The sequence below is a fragment of the Drosophila takahashii genome, chromosome 3L (genome assembly GCF_030179915.1).
Source record: "Drosophila takahashii strain IR98-3 E-12201 chromosome 3L, DtakHiC1v2, whole genome shotgun sequence".
NCBI lineage: Eukaryota > Metazoa > Arthropoda > Insecta > Diptera > Drosophilidae > Drosophila > Drosophila takahashii.
Window position 1 is genome coordinate 261816 of NC_091680.1, and position 24593 is coordinate 286408.

Consider the following 24593-nt stretch of genomic DNA (forward strand, 5'->3'; position numbering starts at 1 on the left):
TGAAAGTTAAACGCCTAAGCGAAGGAGGATCATCGAATAAAACCAGGACGCCACTATAGACTCCCCGGCCATGGAGCACACATCCTCGCTACCTGGCTACGTTCGCGAGAAGCTCGCTGAGCTGGATTTGGAGCTCTCGGAAGGTAGATATACCAATTTTCGCCTGTTTTTGGTACACACGAAAATCCAATATTGTTGCTAGACTGGCAGTGAGTTTGGGAAAAATGAAATTGTGTATACATATCAGACACCAACTAATTGAACAGCTACCGCTCCCAATTCGGATTATAAATTACAAGCTTTTCCTTGCTGAAGCCCACTCACACAGCCAGGCCCCAATTAAAAGAAAAGTGTGTGTATGTCATGTGTTGGGGCGTTCAGCATAGGAACATCTTGATCATGGCTGTGTTGCTGTTCCATGACTAATATTAATGACACCAAAACCAAGCGGAGCTGCTGAAAACCCATTCCCATTTGCATTTTCAGGCGACATTACGCAGAAGGGCTACGAAAAGAAACGGGCGAAGCTGCTGCAGCCGTTCCTCAAGAAGCATGAAGGTAAGTGGATGGGGCTCGGAATAAATTGCTATTTGGTAACTGACATTTCCAACCATCCTCTTGTGGAAAGGCGACAAGGTGAAGAGCACGGCGCCACCGCCATACTACAACGTGAAGGATGCCAACAACAGCAACAGCCACGGAAACATCAACAACGACGGCGTCATAGTGTCCAGCGAGGGCTACAGCTATGTCACCGAAGTGCCCTCCCTGTCCTCCTCACAGCAAAGACATTCCAAAAAGATCGACTTCCATCAGTCATCCTCCGTGAGCTCGTCATCGACGCCTCAGGGCGGAAATGTGGGGGCCCCCGGCTACGAGAATATGCGACCACAGGGCGGAGCGGTCGGCGATCCCGGATATCAGAATACTCGCGAGCCCAGTGGCTTCCAGAATCAGCAGTCAACCAATAATAGTCAGCATCGTCAGCGACGCACACAGCGCAAAGTAACGCACAATGAGAAACGTTATCATTCTGGTAAGTAGTGCTAATGAACAACGACGGTTTACTGTGAACTTTCCACCCCCAGAAGTACGACAGGAGGCAGTGCAGCAGGCACTAGCGGCTCTGAAAGGTCGCCCCAAGCCCAGCCTGCCTATGCCATCGAAGCGCACATCTGTCCTGAACCGAAGCCCTGGATGCAACGATGAGCTGGACTCATCGACGGATGACGAATCCATTCCCGAGGAGACCATTTCCCCCGACAAGGAGTACAACTATCCGCGGGATCATATTAGCAACAGCATTCTGCCACCCGAGCCCATAATAAAACCCCCAATTCGTGAGTCATCGATGGGTTCGCAGCAGCACTCGAGGCCGGAAGTAAAACAGAACCAATTGCCAAATCAGAAGTATTCATCATCGAATAGCGCTCCAGAAAGGCGGCCACCGCAAAACTTACCTCCAATTGTGAGTAAAATATATTTAATCTGTTTAAATCTGCTTTTCTGGAGCCGTTTTGTTCGTGCCCCAGATTGGCCCATTTCAAAGAATGCTATTTAATAGAAGAATTTATTTTGTGCAGCCAACATCAGACGCATTGAGCACGGACGCCCCGCCGATTGCATACAAGCGGGAGAGTGACTTTTCTGACAAAGCGTTCAAGCAAAAGCAATGTAAGTAATTGAATTCACAATGAAACGAAATGAAACCAATTAAATTTAAATACACGTCATCTGTGTAAGAGGCTTAACTTCATAAGTAATACATTTCCCCCCTCTTTTATTAGTCAACGCTCCTGACATCACACAATTTAATAATGCACATCGGGCAGCGGACCGAGTGACGCGATACGTTAACGTTTCTCAAAACGAACTGAACGAGGCCGACGCCAATGGCAAGTGGAAGGTGTCGGCTAAGATACAGCAACTGCTAAACACCCTCAAAAGACCTAAGCGCCGGCCGCTGCCGGAGTTCTACGAAGATAACGACATTGAGCTGGAGATTGCTGCCAACACGAAGGATCCGAATGCCCCAAAACCGGAGGGCAGCACAATGACTCCTGTGCAGGGCGAGCAACTGTCCATACCAGCCGGACTTCCGCGTACTCTCGAGTGCGCACTGCAACGATATGGCACTAATTCTTTTAAGAGTCCCATGGCTACGGTCCTCGATCCTAATGGCAAGATAACGACTACCTTAACGTATGGCAAACTGCTTTCGCGCGCACAAAAGATTGCGTACGCCTTGTCCACGAAAATATTTAGCAAGGGACCTGAGCAAGTGACCCTCAAGCCAGGCGATCGTGTTGCTTTGGTTTATCCCAATAACGACCCCTTAAGGTTAGTTAAAATACATACATATGCTGGATTTATTTAATCAAATTTCTTACAGTTTTATTACAGCCTGGTATGGTTGCATGTTTCGGGGCTTAGTGCCTTTGCCAATAGAGCTACCGCTTTCTAGCTCGGATACACCTCCGCAGCAAGTGGGATTCTTATTGAGTTCTTGCGGCATAACCGTGGCGCTAACCTCGGAGGCTTGCTTGAAAGGGCTACCCAAATCATCCACTACGGGGGAAATAGCTAAGCTAAAGGGTTGGCCACGTTTGCAGTGGTTTGTAACCGAGCATTTACCCAAGCCGCCTAAGGAATTCAATGTGGGCAATTTACGGGTCGACGATTCGGCTGCAGCCTATATCGAATACACAACTGATAAAGAAGGCAGTGTTATGGGTAAGTGTACCCTACCCCACTTACCAAACATTTGTAAAAATTTTAAATATTTTATAGGTGTCACTGTTACCCGCGCAGCGATGATCAATCATTGCCGAGCTTTGACTATGGCCTGTCATTACACCGAAGGCGAAACCATTGTGTGTGTGTTGGATTTCAAGCGTGAAGTTGGACTATGGCATTCAGTTCTTACTTCCGTTTTGAATGGTATGCATGTTATTTTCATACCCTATGCCTTGATGAAGCTGCGACCATCCAGCTGGATGCAATTGATAACAAAACACCGGGCTTCTTGCTGCCTGGTTAAGAGTCGCGATCTGCATTGGGGCCTGCTGGCTACTAAAGATCACAAGGATATATCGCTCTCTTCTCTGCGTATGTTGCTCGTGGCCGATGGAGCCAATCCCTGGTCACTTTCATCGTGCGACCAGTTCTTGAGCGTTTTCCAAGCAAAAGGATTACGCTCAGATGCGATTTGTCCGTGTGCCAGTAGCTCTGAAGTATTTACTGTTTCCCTTCGTCGACCTGGACGAGGATCTTGCGGATTCAGTCCATCAGCTACAGGACGCGGTGTGCTGTCCATGGCAGCACTGTCTCACGGAGTAGTGAGAGTGGACAGCGAAGACTCGTTAACGTCGCTAACTTTGCAAGACTGTGGTCAAGTGATGCCAGCAGCACAAATGGTGGTCGTGCGTTCGGAAGGATCTCCCGTGCTTTGCAAGACGGATCAAGTCGGCGAAATATGCGTTACTAGTGGCTCCACAAGCGCTAGCTACTTTGGTCTCGACGGAATGACGAATTCAACTTTTAAAGTTCAACCTCTATTGGAAGAATTCGAACAGCCAAAAGATGGAAATGGCACAGTGAACATTATTTCCAAACCGATTGGCGAAGACTTTTACGTGAGATCAGGTCTTCTGGGCTTTCTTGGTCCTGGGGGCTTGGTCTTTGTCTGCGGATCCCGTGATGGTCTCATGACGGTTACCGGGCGAAAGCACAACGCGGATGACATAATTGCCACAGTATTAGCAGTGGAACCCATGCGATTTATTTACAGAGGGCGCATAGCTGTGTTTAGCATTAAAGTCCTGCGGGACGAACGCGTGTGTGTCATCGCTGAACAACGTCCCGACTGCTCTGAGGAAGAAAGTTTCCAGTGGATGTCACGCGTTCTGCAGGCAGTGGACTCCATTCATCAGGTTGGCATTTATTGCCTGGCATTGGTTCCACCGAATCATTTGCCCAAGACTCCCCTTGGGGGCATACATTTATGTGAGGCAAGACGAAGATTTTTGGAGGGTTCCCTTCACCCGGCGAATGTTCTGATGTGTCCACATACATGCGTCACCAATCTACCAAAGCCACGAGAATTGCATCAAGGTGAGTTCTCCGATCAACTGAATTGAATACGTTTAAATAATTGGCTTTTGATGGACTTCCTGTGCTTTATTTACCTTATTAAATACAAATATTGCTTTCCTCTATTTTTAACCACCAACTTCGGCAATGCTGCGATTACTTCTATGACCACTACAACACTCACTGCAAAAACAAAAATAACAACACTGTATAATATCAACAACAAACACAAACGCCAACATAACTAATGAAATCGCTTTAATAATCATTTTTGTAACGAATCCTTGTACAAAAACGACAAATCATTCTACTACTAACCATTCCCCAAACAAAATAAGGTGTGCAAACTGCCGCAAAATTAAGCTCATCATCTGGATGTGGTATTACAGACACGGGTGTAGGACCAGCCTCCGTGATGGTTGGAAATTTAGTGCAGGGTAATCGCCTCGCTGAAGCCCACGGACGGGATGTCGGACTAGCCGAAGACTGTGAGCGAAAGGTTGGTCAATGTGCCTATTTTGAATGGAAATGTGAATTTTGAAATTGTCGATATTTCAACAGCCGCAACTTATAACGGGTGTATTGCGTTGGCGAGCAGGCACTTCCCCAGATCACATTATATTTACACTGCTGAATTCTAAGGGTAAGTTAAATATTTCTGTAAGTATATCTATTTTAGATTTATTTCTTAGGTGCCATTGCGAAAACTCTGACATGCTCGGAGTTGCACAAACGGGCAGAGAAAATAGCGGCATTGTTACAAGAGCGAGGAAGAATAGAGCCAGGCGATCATGTTGGTAAGAATTCTTCGATATAGACGCTTTAATACAAATTGTAATAAATTAATTTCCTTGCAGCGCTTATATTTCCCCCAGGACTTGATTTGTTGTGCGCATTTTACGGATGCCTATATTTGGGTGCTATACCAATTACCATACGGCCGCCACATCCACAAAATTTAAACACCACATTACCCACTGTTCGCATGATTGTTGATGTCTCAAAAAGTGGAATTGTGCTCTCTATTCAACCGATAATTAAGTTACTAAAATCCCGAGAGGCCGCAACCTCCATTGATCCAAAGACATGGCCACCCATATTAGATATCGACGACAACCCAAAACGCAAATATGCCGGCATAGCCACGGTCTCCTTTGACTCTAGCGCCTATTTGGATTTCAGCGTGTCAACTTGTGGCCGTCTAAGCGGAGTAAACATAACGCATCGGTAGCTAAATTCACATCGCATTAAAAAACCTCTTGCTGTAACTTTAGTTTATTCAACAGATCTCTATCTAGTCTGTGCGCCAGTTTAAAATTGGCCTGTGAGCTGTATCCTTCTCGTCATGTTGCGTTATGTTTGGATCCCTATTGCGGCCTTGGCTTTGTAATGTGGACTCTTATCGGAGTATACAGTGGCCACCATTCGATTCTTATCGCACCCTACGAAGTGGAAACTAATCCCAGTTTGTGGCTGTCAACTCTCTCGCAACATCGTGTTCGCGACACCTTCTGCTCATATGGCGTAATAGAATTGTGTACGAAAGCCCTCAGTAATTCTATACCCTCCTTAAAGCAACGAAACATTGACTTGCGTTGCGTGCGGACGTGTGTTGTAGTTGCGGAAGAGCGCCCGAGGGTTCAGCTGACCCAGCAGTTCTGTAAGCTGTTCCAAGCACTCGGTCTAAATACTCGCTGCGTCTCCACTTCATTTGGGTGTCGTGTGAATCCGGCCATTTGTGTGCAAGGAGCTAGCTCTGCAGAGAGTGCTCAGGTTTACGTAGATATGAGGGCTTTGCGAAATAATCGAGTAGCTTTGGTGGAGCGCGGTGCACCAAATTCGCTATGTGTAATTGAATCAGGAAAACTTCTACCAGGAGTAAAAGTGATCATAGCAAATCCGGATACCAAGGGTCACTGTGGCGATTCGCATTTGGGAGAAATTTGGGTAATTATTTGCTACATTCGTAGTAATCATATCTAATGTGTTATCTTTTTGTTAGGTTCAAGCTCCCCACAATGCAAATGGATACTTTACAATTTACGGCGATGAAACCGACTACAATGATCACTTCAACGCCAAATTGGTAACTGGGGCCACCTCTGAATTATATGCACGTACTGGATATTTGGGATTCTTACGCCGAACCGAATGCTCTCAGGCAGCCTCACTACTTGACGAGACCACACCGAGTGTGGCTAGTCGCGACAGTGATACAGAATCGTTGAATTCCATGAGTCAATTGCAGTTAAATTTTTCAAATGCTTCCTTGGGTGCAAATTCTGAGCATAGCCTAATTGGCGGCGCAGGAAACTCGAATGACCAGGAACTCCACGACGCTGTGTATGTAGTTGGAGCTGTTGATGAAGTGATCTCCTTGCGTGGCATGAACTATCATCCAATTGATATCGAAAATTCAGTAATGCGTTGTCACAAAAAAATAGCTGAGTGGTAAGACTTGAAAAACAACCTGTAAGGACAAATTTTACCCAATGTTTTATACGCAGTGCCGTTTTCACGTGGACTAATTTATTAGTCGTAGTTGTCGAACTAGATGGCAACGAATCAGAAGCTTTGGATTTGGTTCCCTTGGTGACAAACACAGTATTAGAAGACCATCAGCTAATAGTTGGTGTTGTTGTGGTCGTTGATCCAGGTTTGTAATCTAAATGTGTCAAATGACTTAAGTAATAACTTTTTGTTTCCAGGTGTGGTGCCTATTAATAGTCGGGGCGAAAAGCAACGGATGCATTTACGGGATGGCTTTCTGGCCGACCAATTGGATCCCATATACGTAGCATATAACATGTAAATACACATTTATTCTTATGATGAAATCGCCACTACGTAGTTATGAAACGTAAGCAAACGTTTTCTTAGTATCTTATTTAAAACAATCGCAATCCATTAAAAAATATGAAATGGCTCATTTTGGTTCGGACCGCCCACATAATTACACATTTCCTTTTAGAGTACTAGCATAGATGGTAAAACATTCTTAAAATAAATGGACTATTTAACTTTATATGACCATATTAGTGACAACAAACATTTAATATTTATATGTAAGTCTAAATAAACAACAATTTACATACTTTTTTAATATTTTTCTGATATATTAGCGTGTTTTAAGATCTGCACTTTTAAATGTTTTTTATGATTTTTGGGTCGAGTTGTAACTTAAATACAAAATGCAAATTTTGTTGTCCGGCCTGGAAGGGAAGAGGCTGATGCTTCCGATCTTATATCTTATATCTCTGCTTAAATATTTCATATAATTAAATCATAATTTTCTCCTTAAATTATCCAGAATTGAAGACGTGATATAAAAAGGAAGCGTTATGTGAAAATTAGTTTTTATATTAAAATTGTATGTCTATGTGGGATTGTTGCTATTACTAAGAGCTTGCAGCTCGGTTCCTTGAAGTTCGTGGGAGCCCCGATCATACCACCACCTTAATATTATTGTGCGGCGCCTCCGCACAACAAGAAATATTAGCAGTACCCAAACTCCTTGAAGACCATTTACCATGTCGCAAAGAAGCAGGTAATTCGAATTGGATCCCGAGTAAAATGTGACTATTTCGAGTAGCCAGCTTATGACCATAATTATTCCAAGTAAACTGACGCATTTGGCGCTGATAAAGTAAGTATTCAAAGATATTAATAGTATTTTAACGTAAATAAAAAATTAATACACTTACTCCTTTTTTACGTCCTCGTATTTTTGTTGATCAAATAATAAATTTCGCTCTACTTGATCCCCCTTTTCAGCTTTTTCGTACCCGTTTATACGTTGAAATCCGAAGAATGATATGATGTTAATCTAAGGATGTAAACATGGTAAAAATATATTATTTTATATGCCTGAATTCTCTTACCAAGAAACTAAGAAAAAGAATCGTGGAAACTGGAGGTATAAAATAACGCTGTGAGTCTCGTATAGATTCCGTGAGGCCTTTAAATGAAAAATAATATTTTAATTGGATGCTATTTAGTATAACTGTTGCTATTAACTTGCCTTGCAGAAAGTAGGATGGCATTCCTGGCAAACCCTTTTGAACTGTTAACGCAACTATAGTAGCCGGTCCAGAAAAGGCCAAAACAGTGTAGCACGCAAAATTAAACGTGGCCCAAGGCTTAGAAAGCTGGATGCAGCAGGGCAACTTGTACCACACATTTAAGAGAACGTTAAAGCATATACAGAAGTACCAGAAAAAGTAGCTTAAAATACAAAACTGTATAACATAGCCAATAAATCCTTGGTTCGGGATGCCATATATGTGCACCACTGAATGCACAAAGTATCCAGAAGCCAAGCACAAAGACATCAAACTTAAGGAGAGACCATGTAAGTTACGCAACAAACGAAGTGTCATGTGCAAATAACTAACTAATAATAGACAGGGCATAGATATGAGCATTAAAACAGCAACAAAAATGACCTGAAATGATTAAAAATAATTAGTTTTTATAGGAAATACAGTCTTGATAATCATCATTACTTTTGCGAATGCAATTTGTTCTTCAACTTGCGTAACACATGTAAAGGCAAAAAAATGTCCAGATTTATCAATATCCAAGCAGTAATTCTCTTGGACTGTATACGATTCATTGCCGAACTTGTCAATAATTAACAATGATCCGTCTTGTAAAACGAAAAAAACGTCCTCTTCATCGTCATATATAAGGGAGCTAAACTTGAAGTATAAAATTTAGTATAGTACTGACAGATTATTCATGTTTTTATTGGCATATCTACACACCTGTTACATGGATTTCCAATGTCGTAGTCTAGCTTAGTCTCGATCTCCAAGTCTTCAATGCAGTTATCAAACAGAACCGCACTTATTATAGACGGTTGAAAGTTCAAAATACCGTTGTCGCACATGGAATCACTTTGATTTTCGCGATAAATATCTAGGTTTTCTCCATGTGGACAGCATTTTCGTAATCGGGAAGATTCTTTTGCAATTGGTTGCTTTCTGTATTTTTCCCGCTGCGAGCAGTCTGCTGGCTCTGATGGCTTCTCTATAGAACTCTGAGCGGGCTTAACTCCGGCTTCAGTAATTGTGGTTTCCGTAGTAGTAAAGGTTCCATTCACAACTAGTGTCGAGGATATTATTTCATCCGAGAGACCGGTAGATGTTGTATTTAGTGTACTATGTGTGTCCAAATACGCAGGCACATGCAATAAACATTTCAATTATTTTTCTATTTAACTATAGCTATCACCATTTTTACCTCGATGTATTTAAATCCGTTAAATTATTAGGTCCAGGTCCGGCGGTTGTTTGCGCCGAAAATGTGGAATATGCCTTTAGACTGATTAAAGCTAAGATAATTTTCCAATAACCTAAATTCATACTGATTATATTCCTTAACCAATCTGGAATGATATATGTATAGAAGTCAGATATAGTAAAAATCCAAATGGGTTGCTGCTCCTAATATCGAAGAAACACAATGCAAATCTGTGGACACAACAACCATGTAAACAAAAGCATTTTTACGTTCGTTTAAACAATATGAATTATCTTATCTGTAAGAAATTAAAAGAGTGAGTGTTATTCCTCTCTACTTTGCGTTATCATTATAAAACACATGACGTCAGATTGATGTGTAAGTTTGCTGGTAGCACATTCCTTAGAATCGATCAATACTTGAAAAATTACACTCATTGAAATGGAATTTATAAAAAGAAGGGGTTTAAATTTCAAATATCACGCACTAATGACGTTGGTCCAATTTTTAGTTGAGTATTTCAATTGTACAACGGATAATTTGAATGATTTTTAATATAGATTAGTGTTTACGGACATGTGGAATAACTTAGGTTCGCTGGTAATTATTGGGAATGCAACCACTGAGGTTGATTAATAAAGTAATACTGGCGAATAGAGTCGGTTTTCTGCCATAAAATCGGTTGGTTGGTGATAAGATAGCAATGAGTACAGGGCTACAAACAAAAAAGCATTTTCCCATACCGGTCTGCAGGTTTCACAGGCGTTTCTTTGGAGGTTCGAAAGTGTGTGAAATGGTTTTGACAAGCACTTGATTTGCTGTAAGCATAATTAAATATCACTGGATCATCCAAATACAGTCTTTTTTGTATATTCCCTGGTATAAGAAAACTTTCTATATTTTTACTTGTTTAAAAACTGGAATAAATAAACAAATATGTTATAATGTTTTCTTAAATGTGGACCTAAAAACAATGTAAATGATATCAGGCATTTTAAAAGAGAATAGTACCCATTTCAAACGCCCGCGAAATTGCGCGCTCAATTTCAAATCCCATCTGTCAGCGCGGTGCAGTGTAAATGCCGAAAGCAACCCTGCAAATATCGTTTGTGCAACCTTAGTTGTTTAGTGCCCCGACCCGACCGCCAGAGGTCGCTTCTGGCACCGAGAAATAGAAGGGTCGCTGTGATTGGCCGACTGTACACCGTCTCCAGTTATGTTCAGAACTGAAATGTTAGGTAAAAGTGGCTCTCGCAGTTTGCAGAAGATAGTTAAAAATACGGAATAAATTGTGTTAAATCGTCCGCAAGTGTTCCCCAACATGCTGGGTAATTTGTGCAGTGAAGGCTTGCGTGGATTCTGAACGAACGGTGGCGCTTGGACGGTCGCGAAAATTTTCTCTGTTCTTTAAATGGCGGACAATGTGCGTTGGCTTCATTTCCTCGCACACACACACACACGCTCGGTGGTGCTGGCCAGTGCGTTTGCCAGGCAGCGTTAGAAGCTGAGAATGTGTTTTGAATACATGTACTTAATATATTTAATAAGGGAACCGTCGATCTGAACGGAACAAGCTGTTTTGGCGGGTTTTTGTTGTGCCAAATGTGCGCGATCTAAACAAAAGGTGCTCTGCCAGCAGTCAAGTACTGGGATTGATCGATTTTTCCCGCATACGCCGTCGAGTGAATGTGTGTTTGAATGTGTCCGTAAATAGCTGGGTGCGAGTGGGAAACGGTACTCAACTGAATGGACAATTCCTTCTTTCAGATCTAAATCGGAGCCGAATCTGAGGAGAGGACCCACACACGCACCACCCACACTACAAGCCAGAAGAGCATCATTAAAACAGCCGAAATGAGCGGTCGCGGCAGTCGCAAACGTGGTCGGCCGCCAAAGACGCCCAACGAGCGCGGTTCGGGACGCTTCCAGTACCAGCTGCTCAAGAAGCCCAAGTACCTCAGCGAGGGCAAGTCCCAGCCCAGCACCCCGTCGGCCTCCAGGGGCATTTCCCCGCAGAGCGACGAGGGCAGCCGGAGCAGCCACAACAACCACGCCAATATCAGCCGCAACCGCGGAAGCGCCGCCAAGAGGGGCCGCGGACGCAAGTCCACCGTGCAACCCAACACCAGCAGCTACTCCGGAAGGAAAGGTGGGTTACGTTCGAGACTAGACAGTATAACTTTGTATACCGACCCTTTGGTCAGGTGATCCACATCAGATATCAACATACCTATGTATTTCTAGGATTTCTAGATCCGCCTGTTCCTATTTCAATCTCTGTTTTGTAACATAAAATATCGAATTTAATTAAAATGTAAAATTGGGTTTTGTACGATGCTAGGATATCTACAATAATTTAACTTGGTCGATTGTTGTATTTGATTCATAAACGCTAAGATATTTTTTTACAATTGATTTTTTTTTCCAATATCGGAACTTACCCAAAATCGATTCACAACAAGCTAGAATGGAACAAAATGACAGGTTGTAATTCAGGCCCTGGCTTGAGAAGTAAAATTTGTAAAAATAAAAGATCTAATAAATCTACTTGTCTTCTTTACAGGGTACGAGTCGGAATATCACTACGGATCTGATTTTGGAGACTCCGACGAAGACAAATCAGAAAATGAGGATGACATGCTACTCACGCCCAGCGACGACGAGAGCCTGGAAGCAGCCAACGAGAGCGAGTCGGAATTCTCCGTATGTAGCTTCAACCAAAACGGAGTTGGCCGGCCTCCACGGCCGCCTAGCCCGGAACCCGTGTGGCTGCAGGAAGGGCGGCAGTATGCAGCGCTAGACTTGCCCGACTCCTCGGAGGATCTGTCCATAGCCAATGCCCACGTTTTTCGAGCCCTCAGTATTTACGAAGTACTCCGGCGTTTTCGCCACTTGGTGCGTCTCTCGCCATTCCGATTCGAGGACTTTTGCGCGGCGTTGGCTTGCGAGGAGCAAAGTGCTTTGCTGACAGACGTGCATATAATGTTGCTGAAGGCCATTTTGCGGGAAGAGGACGCACAGGGCACCCACTTTGGTCCGCTGGATCAAAAGGACACTGTTAATATTAGCCTCTACCTTATTGACGCTATAACGTGGCCGGAAGTCCTGCGCAGCTATGTGGAGAGTGACAAGACGTTTGATCGCAACGTGTTCCAAATTCTAAACCAATCTGAGTACCCGTACACGGGCATTGAGAGCCGACTTGAAGTGCTCCAATTTTTGTCAGATCAATTTCTAACTGCCAATTCAATTCGCGATGTCATGCTGCAGGAAGGGCCCATTCACTACGATGACCATTGCCGCGTTTGCCATCGACTCGGCGACTTGTTATGCTGCGAAACGTGCCCTGCCGTCTATCACTTGGAATGCGTAGACCCGCCCATGAACGACGTACCCACTGAGGATTGGCAGTGCGGGCTTTGTCGCTCCCATAAGGTCAGTGGAGTAGTGGACTGTGTGCTGCCGCAGGAAAAACAAGGCGTGCTGATCCGGCATGACAGCCTGGGTGTTGATCGTCATGGGCGCAAGTATTGGTTTATCGCCCGTCGCATTTTTATCGAGGACCAGGCAGACTCCACTTGCTGGTACTACAGTACGACAAGCAAGTTGAAGTTGCTACTTAACCGACTGGACGCCGAAGAACTGGAAACTCGACTGCACAGCCAGATTACAGAACGCCGAGACGAAATTGAGCGGCAAATGAAATTGACTGAGACCCTAACTAATGAGCACAAACACACCAAGCGAAGTTTAATCGAAATCGAACAAGAGGCTACCAATGAAATACTTGAGAAGGAGGCACTTGACGCGGAAGCAGAGGATGGCGATGCCAAATCCGAGAGCCAATCTGATGGAGCGAAGAAACAGGAAGAATCCAAAATGGTAACGCGTCAAAAGTCCAGCCAGCTCAGTAATGGCACGTTGCATTTTAAACTCGGCATGGAGCAAGGATTCAAAAACTATGTTAACCAGTATTCAACCAATGCAATTGCCCTCAACAAGCCGCAACGGAACGAGGAACGGGACAAGCGGCGTCATCTGTCCCACAAGTTTTCGCTAACGACTGCTTCCGACTTTAAGTGGATCGGTATAACCATGGGAACTACCGAGAACATGATTACAACGCTCAGGCAGACGCTGATAAACTTCGAGTCCAATATAGCAGCTTCGTTTCTAAATTCTAACTGGGTGGTTAACAAGAAAGTCTGGAACGCTGCCGTCATGAACGCCCGCCGCGCATCTGACTTTGCTGCCGTCTTGCTGCTGTTCCAATCGTCCCTCAAAAGCGTTGTATTCGCCAATGTCTGGCATGAGCAGCTTGGCCACACGAATCTGCAACGCATAACTAGTGGCGAACGGGAAGAGCGAAAGAAACTGGAGAAGCGAGAGAAGCGCGAGCGGGATGACGAGGAAGAACGCAATCGCCTTGCCTTCAACTACATTAAATACACCCTGGGCCTCAAACATCAAGTCTGGAAGCAGAAAGGAGAGGAGTACCGCGTCCACGGACAGTGGGGCTGGCTTTGGCTTTCAAGCAGTCGACGGTGCGGTGTTCGAGCACGACGAGCTCAACCGCTGGTTCACAATAGGGTGTATGTGCATTACACCATGGGAGAGGAGAATGCCGTAAACGAAATTGTACTGGTCGACCCACGCACTCAGCGTTTTATGCAACAATGCGAGTCCAGCAATGTCGACGGTCAGGTGTGTCATTACTTGCCGGAGCAATTCAAAAACGTGAAAGTTATAGAAGATGTTGGGGAGAAGGTCAAGGGGCACATCGATGTCAGCAAAGCGCTAAATGCTCCAGGGCGTACTTACTACCCGAAAGTGGCTCGCAAGTGTCGGTTAGATGATCTGCTTGATCGCCGTGTAAAATTGGCCGAGGCCGAAGAGCAGATGGCTTCTAAAGTTGCTACCGATGTGAAGCCGCTTGTGATTTCGTCACAAAGCGTTGCGGCCAACACTAAGCAAACGTATCTGGAGAAGCGCTTACTTCGCCTTACTGAAATCCCAGCAAAGGGAGGTCCTGCAAACGTCAACTTGGAACTCGTCAATTCGCTGGCTAAACAAATTCAAACAGTGCGCCTACAATTTAGTCAGCTTAATCGTTTTGCAAAGATTTTCCGTTGCTACACCAAGGAGTGTAATACCAATTCGAATGCTGTATCTCAAATAACCCAAAATACTTGCTACTCGCCATTGTGTCTTCAAAAAGCGCGGGCGAAGAAAGAACTCTTGTTGTTGCTGCGGAAGGCCCATACTGCGGGAAATGGCTCCAAGGAGACAGTTGCCGCCATATTGGGGGCTGTCAAAAAGCCATCTATTCTGGAGCAAAAGCTCACTGAGGGTAAAAGGGAATCCACTCAGCTAGCTACGGATGAATCAGAAGAGGGAAAACCAGCTGAATCCGAGGCACCCTTGGACTTACTGCAAGACTGGGAACATGCTCGGGCGCACGCTGTTCTCTTTAGCGATTCTTTGTTGACTGAGTGCATGCTGCTTGATCAAGACTGCGCAGCCAATGCAAAGATAAAAGAGGAAGATGATCCGAGCGCCGGAAGCAATACAACAACTGACTCCAACACCCAAGACTCCGATAAAATGGACTATATCGAGAGCATGGACGTTTGCAGCAATGTCGAAATTGAGAGTACCGAGGACTCTATTGTGGCCGGCTTAAATGCAGCGTGTTCAGGAGCTAACGCAGAAGATGTCGATATGACACCCGGATGGCGGCGAAAGCGGAACCAGAAATCTAAGAAAAGCTATATTGGAACTAAAGATGTGTTGGATCAGACGTTAGCCAAGGATATACCCCTTAACAAACAGAACCGCAGATTTCCTATCAATGCACGTCCAGTTAAGCGTGAATGCGTAAAGAAATATGAGCGGGAGTATTTTGAGAACGGATCCGAGCGTGTCTATTCATCGAATTCGCCCCGAGGTCGTGTATACCTCCTTAGTGACGCAGCTAAGTTGTACGAGCAAGCTGTAAAGTCCGAGGATAAAACAACAGTCTACAAAAAGCCATCGTATTCACGATACCCTCTAATCTCAAATTTTCTTACTCACAAAAAGAAACGCAGCCTTTTGGTGCTACCTCGTTTCGAGCTCCTTAAGCTGGCGCGTCTGGGTGGAAAAACAACAACTAATGGCTTTCATCACGGGGCGAAAAATAATACAATTTGGCAATATCAGTGCTCACGTCCCCTGTTTCGAACGTGCTGGTCCTATCGCACATCTAATGCCACCTCCTTGTCCAGCCTGGCGCTTCAGTTGCGGATTCTGTGGTCGTGTCTCCGGTGGGACGACATGATAGCGAAGCCCCCGTCCACGGATGGGAAGCATCAGGTCACAACGGATACGGAAATTGTGACTTTGGAATTGCTAAAACTTCGACATGCAGGGCGCTATGGCGAAAAAACAAGCTACTTACGGCGTAAGGTTGTCATTCCGCTTGAAATGCCTAAGACTATAAGAGGTAAGCTCTAACGCGCATGTTTAAATTAAAATTATCTAATATATTTATTTCTTTTACCCACTTTACAGAAGTAACATCCATAAGATCTGGACTGCGGAAACGAAAGCGGGCTGAATCTCCCCAGCCAACCGAGCCGCAGATTAGCGAGGAATGGGTCGATGAAGATAAATTAGAATTGTGGGAAATTAAATTCATTGGAGAAAAACAGGAAAAGGCACGCTTATCGGCGGTAACTCGATCTGTTGCATCTCGTCAATTGGAGGCAAGTGGCAATAATGGTCCGAGCACTTCAACTAATGGAACTCCTGGCGGCGCTGGTCGCGTCCAATTGGCCCCGAAATCAAGTGAAGATGTCAAGGAGAAAATGGAACAGCAATTGAAATTGCAACGCGCTGTTCACCAGCAGAGGAAACTGGTTGGCACTGGCGAGGTCGCCCGTTCTGTGACCCCAGGTACGTTATTGCTAATTATTTATCAACAATGAATCTAATCGTTCAACTTTATCAATTTAGTCAAGGGCCAAGTTATTGGCAGTAGGCGCGTGATTGTCAAAAACCCAGATGGCACAACGCGAATCATTCAGCAAGCGGTTACACAGGTTTCACGAGCTGCAGCTGCTAACACGGCGACAGCAACTGCTTCCCCTACTGTAGCAAGCACCCAGTCTACTCCATCCACACCTACACCACATAAGGTACAAATTATTAGGGGGCCAGACGGAAAGGTAAGCGTACGCGGATTAAACCCTGGGCAGCAGCTAGTTCAGATGCCGGACGGAAAACTACATGTGCTGACTACCACAACGTCATCAAATGCAGCAACGCCAGGTGAGTCTCATCACAACAAGTGCACAAAATATATGATTAGTAAAATGCATTAATATTTCCAGGAAACAAAATCAAGGTTCCCATTAAACCTACTTCTACTCCGTCGTCACCAGCAGTAACTTCAGTACAGTCTACTGCAAGTCCAGGAGCGCCAGTAATAAAACAAATTGCTGTTAAACATGTCACGAAAAATTCCGGGACTCCATCCATAGCGTCCTCTCCGCGCGTTGCTCTACCGCTTGCACAAATTAAGAACAAATTGTTGCTGGCCCAACAGCAGCAGCAAGCAGCATCCGCATCAGCAACAACTTCATCGCCGTCCGTTCAGAAAATAGTGTCAAAAGTGGTTAGCTCGAGTTCCTCTGGTCAAAACCTGCAACAAGTATTTGTACAATCTGGGTCAAAATTGGTGGTAGGCCAAAATTCGCAGGGACAAAAGGTTATTATATCTACTTCGTCTGCACAACAACAAGGAGCATCACCGGTTCAACAACAGCAGCTTGTTCAACCTCAAGTTATTTCACAACCAATTCAACAGTCACCGCAGCAGCAAATCTCAATGGCCCAAGTCGGAAGTCAGCCAACCCAAAAAGTAATTCAGCAAATCGTTAACACCAGCAACGTGCAACAGCAGATTGTAGTTGGCGGCCAACGGATCATTTTAAGCCCCGGTCAAACTATTGTTACGCAGAGGAACGTGCCCCAGAGTCAAGCATTGCAGATGGTTCAGCAGCAGATACAAACCCAGCAACAGCAGCAACAACAACATATTGTTCAGCCTCAGCAACAATTTGTTGTTCAATCGAACCAGATTGTTCAGTCCTCGCCAAGTACTCAAACAAAGTTGGTCAAACAGCTTGTGGTTCAACAACATTCGCAACCAACAATCGAAGAGAAAGCCCAGATCACCACTACTGATGTCAATGAATCAGGTACACAACAAGTACTGGTTCCCAATTCGACCTTAGCCCAGCAGTTGGCACAGGGCAAGTTACAGGTGGCCACTGTGAATGGCCAACAAGTCATTGTTAAGCCATTAGGGAACAACCAGGCGCAAATCGTAGCACATATAAAACACCAAGGCGATGGGAACGCTCACATCGTGACGAGTAATTCAGCCACTGCTGCGCAAGCAAGTCCACAAACCTCACCAGTCAAACAGCAGACTCTCCCATCACAAAGTCCCCAGCAAGTCGTTGTTCAGCAGCAGCAAATGTCTCAGCAGTCGACAACAAATTACGAAAGTGGCGTTACCTCAATCACTCAACAGCCCGTTGTTGCCCAGACTGTCCAGGGTCAAGTCCAACAGCAACCCATGAGTGTCGAGGAAAGTCTTCTTCAAAATCAGCCTCCTGGAACAGTCATTAAGTGTGTCACCGCTCAAGTATTGCAAACCGAGCATGGGCCACGTATAGTATTGCAAGGCCTTGTGGGCAACGATTTCACTGCACAACAATTGCAATTAGTACAAACACAGGTGAAACAGCAATTAATGAAGGGTAAGTAATCCGATAAAATGTGAAAAAATGTTTTTTTTAACGCCTTTGTCATTCTAATTTTAGCTCAAGAGTCAAATGGCAAGCTAGGTGTTCTGGGCCCAACAAAAATATACCTGGCGGTACAGCCGGAATCTGCAGTTCAATCACAACCCCCTCCACTTACCCCAGTTCACCAATCAGCTACGCATCAGCAAGTGAGTAGTTTTTAATTGTATTTATAATGTGAAAGGAGCAGTGGGAACTAGATCAGGACTGTAAGGGTTGCATTTGCTGATTCTCGACCGAAAAGCCAATTTGTTTCTTGTTTTATTCTACGTTTAAGTTAAGTTAATTTATTTATTAAACCAGAGAGGCATGTTGCTGCTTTACTTGCACTTTTTATACGTTTCGTTTGGTACCTTTAATTTTGTTTGTTTGTTGGAATTTATTAAACATTTTTTGAAATACTTTCCGAATCCTAATTTGTATACATTCCTAAGCTGTAAACTATAAAACTTCTATTTCCCAAGTACAGCAACAAAGACTTTCATTAAAATATGAACCAAGGCTTACTATTGCAACATAATTATTCAACAAGCAATCCTCCTTCCAGGGAGCTCGATATTTAGAATTAATTCAAATATGACATTTATTTTGTTTATTTAATTTAAATTATATAAAATTGTATTTAGCTTAAAAATGTGAATACCTTTTTAAATATAAGTAACTATTAGATAGTGAGTAGCAAGCACATTAAGAATATATACTAAACAATAATTCAGACTGTCACCTAATGTTTTAAGCCAAGGCAAAAGTATTAGAACTCTGCTGCGATTAGATTTTCTTGCCTGGGGACATTTGGGTTCTAAGTAATATATAGAATACTTGTAAAATGTAAAGCGCTTTTTGCAATAAAATCTATTATGCAACCACATTAATTGTGACAAGCTCTGTTTCTTTTCGTACGAATAATTTTTGAAAGCAGCCATGTAGATGAGTTATCCATTTTTGTAGCATTATTTATTAATGTGTAAAATGTTTAAAGCTTTCTGGATAACCAACGATTCCACATAAATGATATTAAAATACTTTTACACTCACTTCGAAAACAAATAAATTCCAATTTCATGTATTTTGTTGAAGAAAAAACAACATGTTTATACGACAAATAAATCATCTAAACATTTCGATTTTCCCACAAAGAAAAGGTTGTTTTGGTTTGTGGGTGTAAGACGATTTTTTGTGTATTGAAAATAAATATTCTGTGGAATGCTGATATCTGAATCTATTTTAATCTGAAAGGTTCGACATTTTAGAATATATTCTAATGTAAATAGACTTTATAACTATGGAAACAAAATTTAATGCAAATTAAATATTACAAGTGGGGTTAAACCCCCAATTAACTCCAATAGTAGAGCCACACAGTTATTTAAAGCAAGAAGAAATAAAAAAAGCAAATGATATACAATATTTATAATTAAAAAATATCGCAAAAAGGGATTACTAATAGATAAAACAAAGGAAAACCAAACGCTTCTCGTCAGGTTGTTAAAATTATGAGATATCATATTTAAAAATCTTGCTTTAAATATTTCAGCTCATATACACACACACACTCTAAAGAATCTGCAATTGTACGAATTTTAAGGCGTGTGTCTTGTGTTATAAAGGTGCATATATACCCTATCTATCTGTTAAAATTTGTTTAATATTCCTATTTCCATGACCTGTTAACCAAACAAGAAAGAGTTTAAACTTTTGTGAATTTTTGTTTCTGAATTAGTTGGATGATTATTTGCAAATTGGCCTTTGTGTTGACAAAAAGCGCATGCTTCATATATAAGTAAGAAGAGAACTCTTCAAACATAACTTATAAATCAGTGCAAGAAAAGAAAATACAGAGCTAGTAAACTAAAAATATTAATCAGAAATCAGTTGAATTCAAGTGCACTCATAGGATTAAAAGCAATTGGTCACAATTCCACTGGCCAAATTAAATTTCCCTTTTAAATTAAATATGAAAACGAATTGCTGAAGAGATTAACCCCACGCAGAGTTTTAGTTGGCTGACATATTTGAAGATATACAAATCAAAGGCAAGTTTCGTTCTCTAAAATGGCAAATTAAAGGAAGATTTCTCAATATAAGCGCATGTGCTAACTTCGCGATTGAGCTAGTTTTTATGATATCCTTTAAAAAACACAAAGGCTTTACCATTTTTATAATCATCTCATCTAAATCGAAATGAAGTTTACACTTGCCCAAAATTAAATTTCGCAATAACACGCCAAATATACACCTTACATATCCTTCCACCATTTACATAGCATTTTAGTCTATTTGCCACAGTTTGCATTATAATTATAAATCCAATTTAAATACTATCCTATCTTTGTAATAAAAATGTCAATACCTTAAAATAAAATTCATGCTTCCACTGCTTAAAAACGTTTAACCATGCCTTAATGTCGCGTGTCAACAACTACAACTCCTAACCACGTGTTAATCTCTTCGCCAACTACAACAACTACTCAACTATGATAACACACATTAAAAGGTTGCCTGGAGTAAATACTACAACTGATCTCTGATTAAAGTCAGGTAGGTGTGTCTGCTAACAAATTTTTGAACTCCTCGCATACGTTCATATTTATGCTATGAAACTCTTGATTCTGAATATAACTAAAATTTTTGGAAACAATTAGGTTGGTGGCGGCGTATCAATTGCTTGTATGGTGAATTCGAATTATGTTTTGCATGAAATGCAAGAAGAAGATTATGACGATGAAATTATCGTCGTCTGCAGTCCGCCGAATAAAATTATACCCACATCCCCAAATGACGTAACCCAAGGTAGAACTTTAATAAGTGATTTGCCGTGCCACACCAACATTAGTTGTAAGCCAATTCTGCAAGCAAAAAAATTAAAAATTTATAATCTAGTTCTAGTTGAAGATCAAGACAATAATGAGCAGCATCGCCTAAAATATGAAAGTGAAGACCTTAAACGATGTTCATTGCAGACCAACAACATAGACAACGATGCCAATGCGCTAACCACATCTTTCGAAGCCAATTCAACTATTAGAATTAATTCCATAAACAATGGCAATGAGCAGGAACATAGTAAATGTGCAGAAACAGAAAAACCTAATATTACAATTAACAAGCCCTTTGTGGGTACATCTACCCTATTAGAGGGCTTAGAGCATAACGAACCAGCGAATCATGCCGAATTCGATCCCACAGAAGCAGACCTAGAGAATAAACAAAGCGACAGCTTTGTTGTCACCAGCGGCTATATACAGGAGTGTAAGTATTACTAAGTGAATAGTTCGTGTTTTCAGAATAATAAGTGTCTTGCCTTTCAGCTATTTCAAATGCTCTAAAACAAGGTAATCTGAGTCCGGAACTTGAAGAAAAACTTGTTAGTATGCAGAAGCAACAAGAGAATGCCAATTCAAACTGTGCAGATGAGTGGGAGTTATGCCCCAGAGGGACTGCAAGCGAGGAAGCACTCACACCAAGTCGCCGCAGCTTTGTATCGCGTGATAATAACACCGATGACGTTGAATGGAAAATTCGGACTTCGTTAAGACGCCCAAATGCTATGACAACCAGTAATCAATTTAATCGCAATTTAAAGAAAAATCGCAGGCAGATTGAAGAAGTTGAAGAACTTCAAGAGGAAAAGCAATCACAGTTGGAACGCCATAAAGAGCTGCTTAAGAAAAGTATTTTGCGTAAGCGTTCATTACTAGAACGTAATTTACAAAACGAAATACACGAAGATGTTCAAACCAAAGTCCAGAGACATGTGCGCCCCTTAAGTGTCGCTTCACCGGAAGAACACAGTGAAAACGAAAGAAGTGAGCCAAATATAGACTTAAAAAGGTACGTGTTTAAATGTGATTTTCAATTTGACATAATTAACTAAACACTACAAAAATTCGCAGGGCAGAGGCAAATGCGCAGCACAGCAAACATGGTATTGGCAGACCAAAAAAATTGACAAGAAGAAAGGAAAAATTGTATTGCATTTGTCGTACTCCATATGATGACACAAAGTGAGATTTAATACATTTTAATGTAAGACAGCACTTTTTATAATGATATTTTATAATTATCAATTTAGGTTTTACGTGGGGTGTGACTTATGCAGCAATTGGTTCCATGGGGATTGTGTCAGTATTACCGAAGAAGCTTCGAAAAAACTATCGGAATTTATTTGCATTGATTGCAAAAAGGCGAGAGAAACTCAACAGCTATATTGTAGCTGTCGTCAACCATACGACGAGTCACAATTTTATATATGCTGCGATAAATGCCAGGATTGGTTCCATGGACGTTGCGTCGGAATACTTCAGAGCGAAGCAGAGTTTATTGATGAATATGTATGCCCTGAATGCCAGCGGAAAACAGATGCAAACGCCGCAAATATGAAAAAACTTTCCCCGACTGAAATTGAGGAGCTAAAGAACTTAATCAAACAAATACAGGTAATGACTTCTCACTAAACAATTTTTTTTAGTTTGACCTTTTAAATAAATATAATTGAAAGAAACAAGCTAACAATTGTAGTCAATGATGACCATCATTATAATTTTATCCGCAGCTTAAACAACTCTCGTTTGAAATATCTTTTTTATAGTTACACAAAAGTGCTTGGCCATTTATGGAACCGGTTGATCCGAAGGAAGCCCCTGACTATTACAAAGTGATTAAAGAGCCCATGGGTGAGTTACATAAAATGTTAATTTGAAATTTAAAAGTACAAAATTTACTTTTCTACTAGATCTCAAACGGATGGAAATCAAACTCGAATCAAACACCTACACCAAACTAGCAGAGTTTATTGGCGATATGACAAAAATATTTGACAACTGCCGTTACTATAACCCGAAGGAATCGTCTTTTTACAAATGTGCTGAGGCACTGGAGTCATACTTTGTGCAAAAAATTAAAAATTTTCGGGAAAATGTTTTTGGCCAAAGTAGATAAGAAACCCTAGCAAAGCCTTAAACTTAAGAAACATTACAATAGTTTGTAAATGACACATCTGAAAACTGGAAAACATGTTTCATTTTCGTATTTTTATTTTTCAATCAAATGTTACATATACATATTTGATAGATTAAAAGCTACTTATATTTCAATATATAAGAGATAATACATGTACATATTAACCGTATGAATATGAAGGACTATTATATGAGTTGTAATACAAGATATCTGTAATATAAAACAATATGCGAATAAATTTCAGTTTCCCCAGACATTTCAAAAATTAAAAGTATTTATAAGCCCTTTGTACAGAACATTAAAATGTAAATAAACACTATGCATTTGTTTTGATGTAATCCTTACTAAATGTCGAAGTCAAAATACTGCATTTTTTAGGGGCGGAAAGTAAGCTTAAACATTTTGTAACATACTTTTGGGCGGTCGTGGCGAAAATTTTGTCTGGCTTTTGTGCATTTTTGTGCCAAACTCGGCTCAAGATTTACCGTAATCTTCGACTTAAGCGTTTCAAGAGAAATTTCTCGATTTTTGATACCAGGCGCGCAGAAAGAGTAGCAGGTCGCCGCTGAAAACTCAAAGCTCGCTCACATAACGGTTCTTTTTCAAGATGGCTGCCCTTCGAGTCAAACTTTCATGGAAAACAACCGTTAGATTAGGACAAGCTTACTAGAGATGGGCAATCCACCGATAGACATGGAAATCCCATATATTCCCATGGGGCGACACATCTCTATTGAGAGCGAAAAAATTACGGTAGCCACCTTCTGATTTTTCTGTTCGCCTGGTAGCTGGTATACAGAAAACCCGCAAATCAGTGGAAAAAAATTAAAAAATGTAAAAAAAATGATTTTTTTAGTGAACCTTTTTGTGAAGAAAATGAAAAACAATGTAATGCTTTTATTTGTAGGACTCTCGGTGGAGAAAATTGATAAATATTGTTAATAATGCTTTTGATTTTGGACCTCTGTGTCTTCAAGTGGGTTTAATGCGTCCTACAGCAGCTCCAGACGGAATGTGCATATCGGTGATTGTATTCCTCGAAGCTGTTCAGCGCATTGGATCCCTCCAGCGCCCCTGGCAGGGAGGTGGCTCAGATCCTGACGCTGCCCCACCTGCAGCAGCACTCCGCATTGGTGTGCACCTTAAAGTTGTCGTTGTGCACCACCAATTGACTGGGGTACGGGACAAGATCCAAGCCAGATGCGCCTTCCTTGATGACATGGCAGGATTTTCATTTCACCTGCTCACCGTTCCCAAGCTGGGGCTGCAGGAGACTCCCCAGAGCGCGCACCGCATTGGTCCTGACTTTGTCAGCTTCGCGACAACTCTTCATGGCCACTTAGATGGGGCGTCCCAAGTCTGCTGTGGAAATCCTTTCGGTCTGATTGGGATTACCGGCCACTTTGCAGAGCTTACAGCGTCTGCAAAATAAAAAAGTGAAAG

General features: G+C 42.2%; 3 protein-coding genes across 18 annotated transcripts; 2 read left to right on the plus strand and 1 right to left on the minus strand.

Annotated features, from left to right (window-relative positions):
• The first annotated feature begins 3 nt into the window (after positions 1 to 3).
• DIP2 (disco-interacting protein 2) lies at positions 4 to 7919 on the plus strand. 5 transcript variants are annotated; one of them, XR_011418759.1, is made up of 18 exons: positions 4 to 143; positions 487 to 558; positions 629 to 1036; positions 1089 to 1468; positions 1584 to 1674; positions 1788 to 2340; positions 2393 to 2733; positions 2791 to 4113; positions 4431 to 4591; positions 4654 to 4735; positions 4785 to 4889; positions 4950 to 5319; positions 5379 to 6039; positions 6095 to 6543; positions 6600 to 6748; positions 6801 to 6952; positions 7403 to 7738; positions 7867 to 7919. XR_011418759.1 is itself a non-coding variant. In XM_017140488.3 (16 exons), exons 1-16 carry the CDS (start codon positions 71 to 73, stop codon positions 6902 to 6904), a joined length of 5322 nt encoding a protein of 1773 aa, XP_016995977.2. In that variant the 5' UTR covers positions 4 to 70; the 3' UTR covers positions 6905 to 7188. The 5 variants fall into 5 exon arrangements, 4 of the variants coding, with proteins under 4 accessions (XP_016995977.2, XP_016995980.2, XP_016995979.2 ...); XM_017140488.3 differs by lacking the exons at positions 7403 to 7738; positions 7867 to 7919 and having other exon boundaries at positions 6801 to 7188; XM_017140491.3 differs by lacking the exons at positions 7403 to 7738; positions 7867 to 7919 and having other exon boundaries at positions 4482 to 4591; positions 6801 to 7188.
• Positions 7469 to 9974, minus strand: mthl14 (methuselah-like 14). The gene is made up of 8 exons (XM_017140494.3): positions 9913 to 9974; positions 9337 to 9481; positions 8859 to 9254; positions 8598 to 8787; positions 8114 to 8537; positions 7974 to 8050; positions 7797 to 7918; positions 7469 to 7730 (listed from the first exon to the last, which is right to left on the minus strand). Exons 2-8 carry the CDS (start codon positions 9456 to 9458, stop codon positions 7469 to 7471), a joined length of 1593 nt encoding a protein of 530 aa, XP_016995983.2. The 5' UTR covers positions 9459 to 9481; positions 9913 to 9974.
• On the plus strand, positions 8306 to 23513 carry E(bx) (nucleosome-remodeling factor subunit NURF301 E(bx)). Of its 12 annotated transcripts, none has more exons than XM_070215688.1 (14): positions 8306 to 8443; positions 11104 to 11485; positions 11900 to 15820; positions 15889 to 16272; positions 16333 to 16647; positions 16710 to 18146; positions 18210 to 18340; positions 20834 to 21026; positions 21078 to 21440; positions 21500 to 22022; positions 22085 to 22195; positions 22264 to 22627; positions 22780 to 22864; positions 22924 to 23513. In XM_070215688.1, exons 2-14 carry the CDS (start codon positions 11191 to 11193, stop codon positions 23127 to 23129), a joined length of 8328 nt encoding a protein of 2775 aa, XP_070071789.1. In that variant the 5' UTR covers positions 8306 to 8443; positions 11104 to 11190; the 3' UTR covers positions 23130 to 23513. The 12 variants fall into 12 exon arrangements, with proteins under 12 accessions (XP_070071789.1, XP_016995994.2, XP_016995993.2 ...); XM_017140505.3 differs by lacking the exon at positions 8306 to 8443 and adding an exon at positions 10498 to 10574; XM_017140504.3 differs by lacking the exon at positions 8306 to 8443 and adding an exon at positions 10527 to 10664.
• Positions 23514 to 24593: the final 1080 nt, after the last annotated feature.

Excerpts from the sequence above, each read along its gene's own strand:
- mthl14 (XM_017140494.3), bottom strand. The coding sequence starts at position 9,458 with ATGAATTTAGGTTATTGGAAAATTATCTTAGCTTTAATCAGTCTAAAG. Across the intron at positions 8,051-8,113 it reads GCCATCCTACTTTCTGCAAG|GCCTCACGGAATCTATACGA; the intron begins GCAAGTTAATAG and ends TTTCATTTAAAG. Across the intron at positions 7,731-7,796 it reads TACGAGGACGTAAAAAAGGA|CGCCAAATGCGTCAGTTTAC; the intron begins GTAAGTGTATTA and ends TTACTTTATCAG.
- DIP2 (XM_017140488.3), top strand. The coding sequence starts at position 71 with ATGGAGCACACATCCTCGCTACCTGGCTACGTTCGCGAGAAGCTCGCT. Across the intron at positions 4,114-4,430 it reads GCCACGAGAATTGCATCAAG|GTGTGCAAACTGCCGCAAAA; the intron begins GTGAGTTCTCCG and ends AAACAAAATAAG. Across the intron at positions 4,890-4,949 it reads AGAGCCAGGCGATCATGTTG|CGCTTATATTTCCCCCAGGA; the intron begins GTAAGAATTCTT and ends ATTTCCTTGCAG.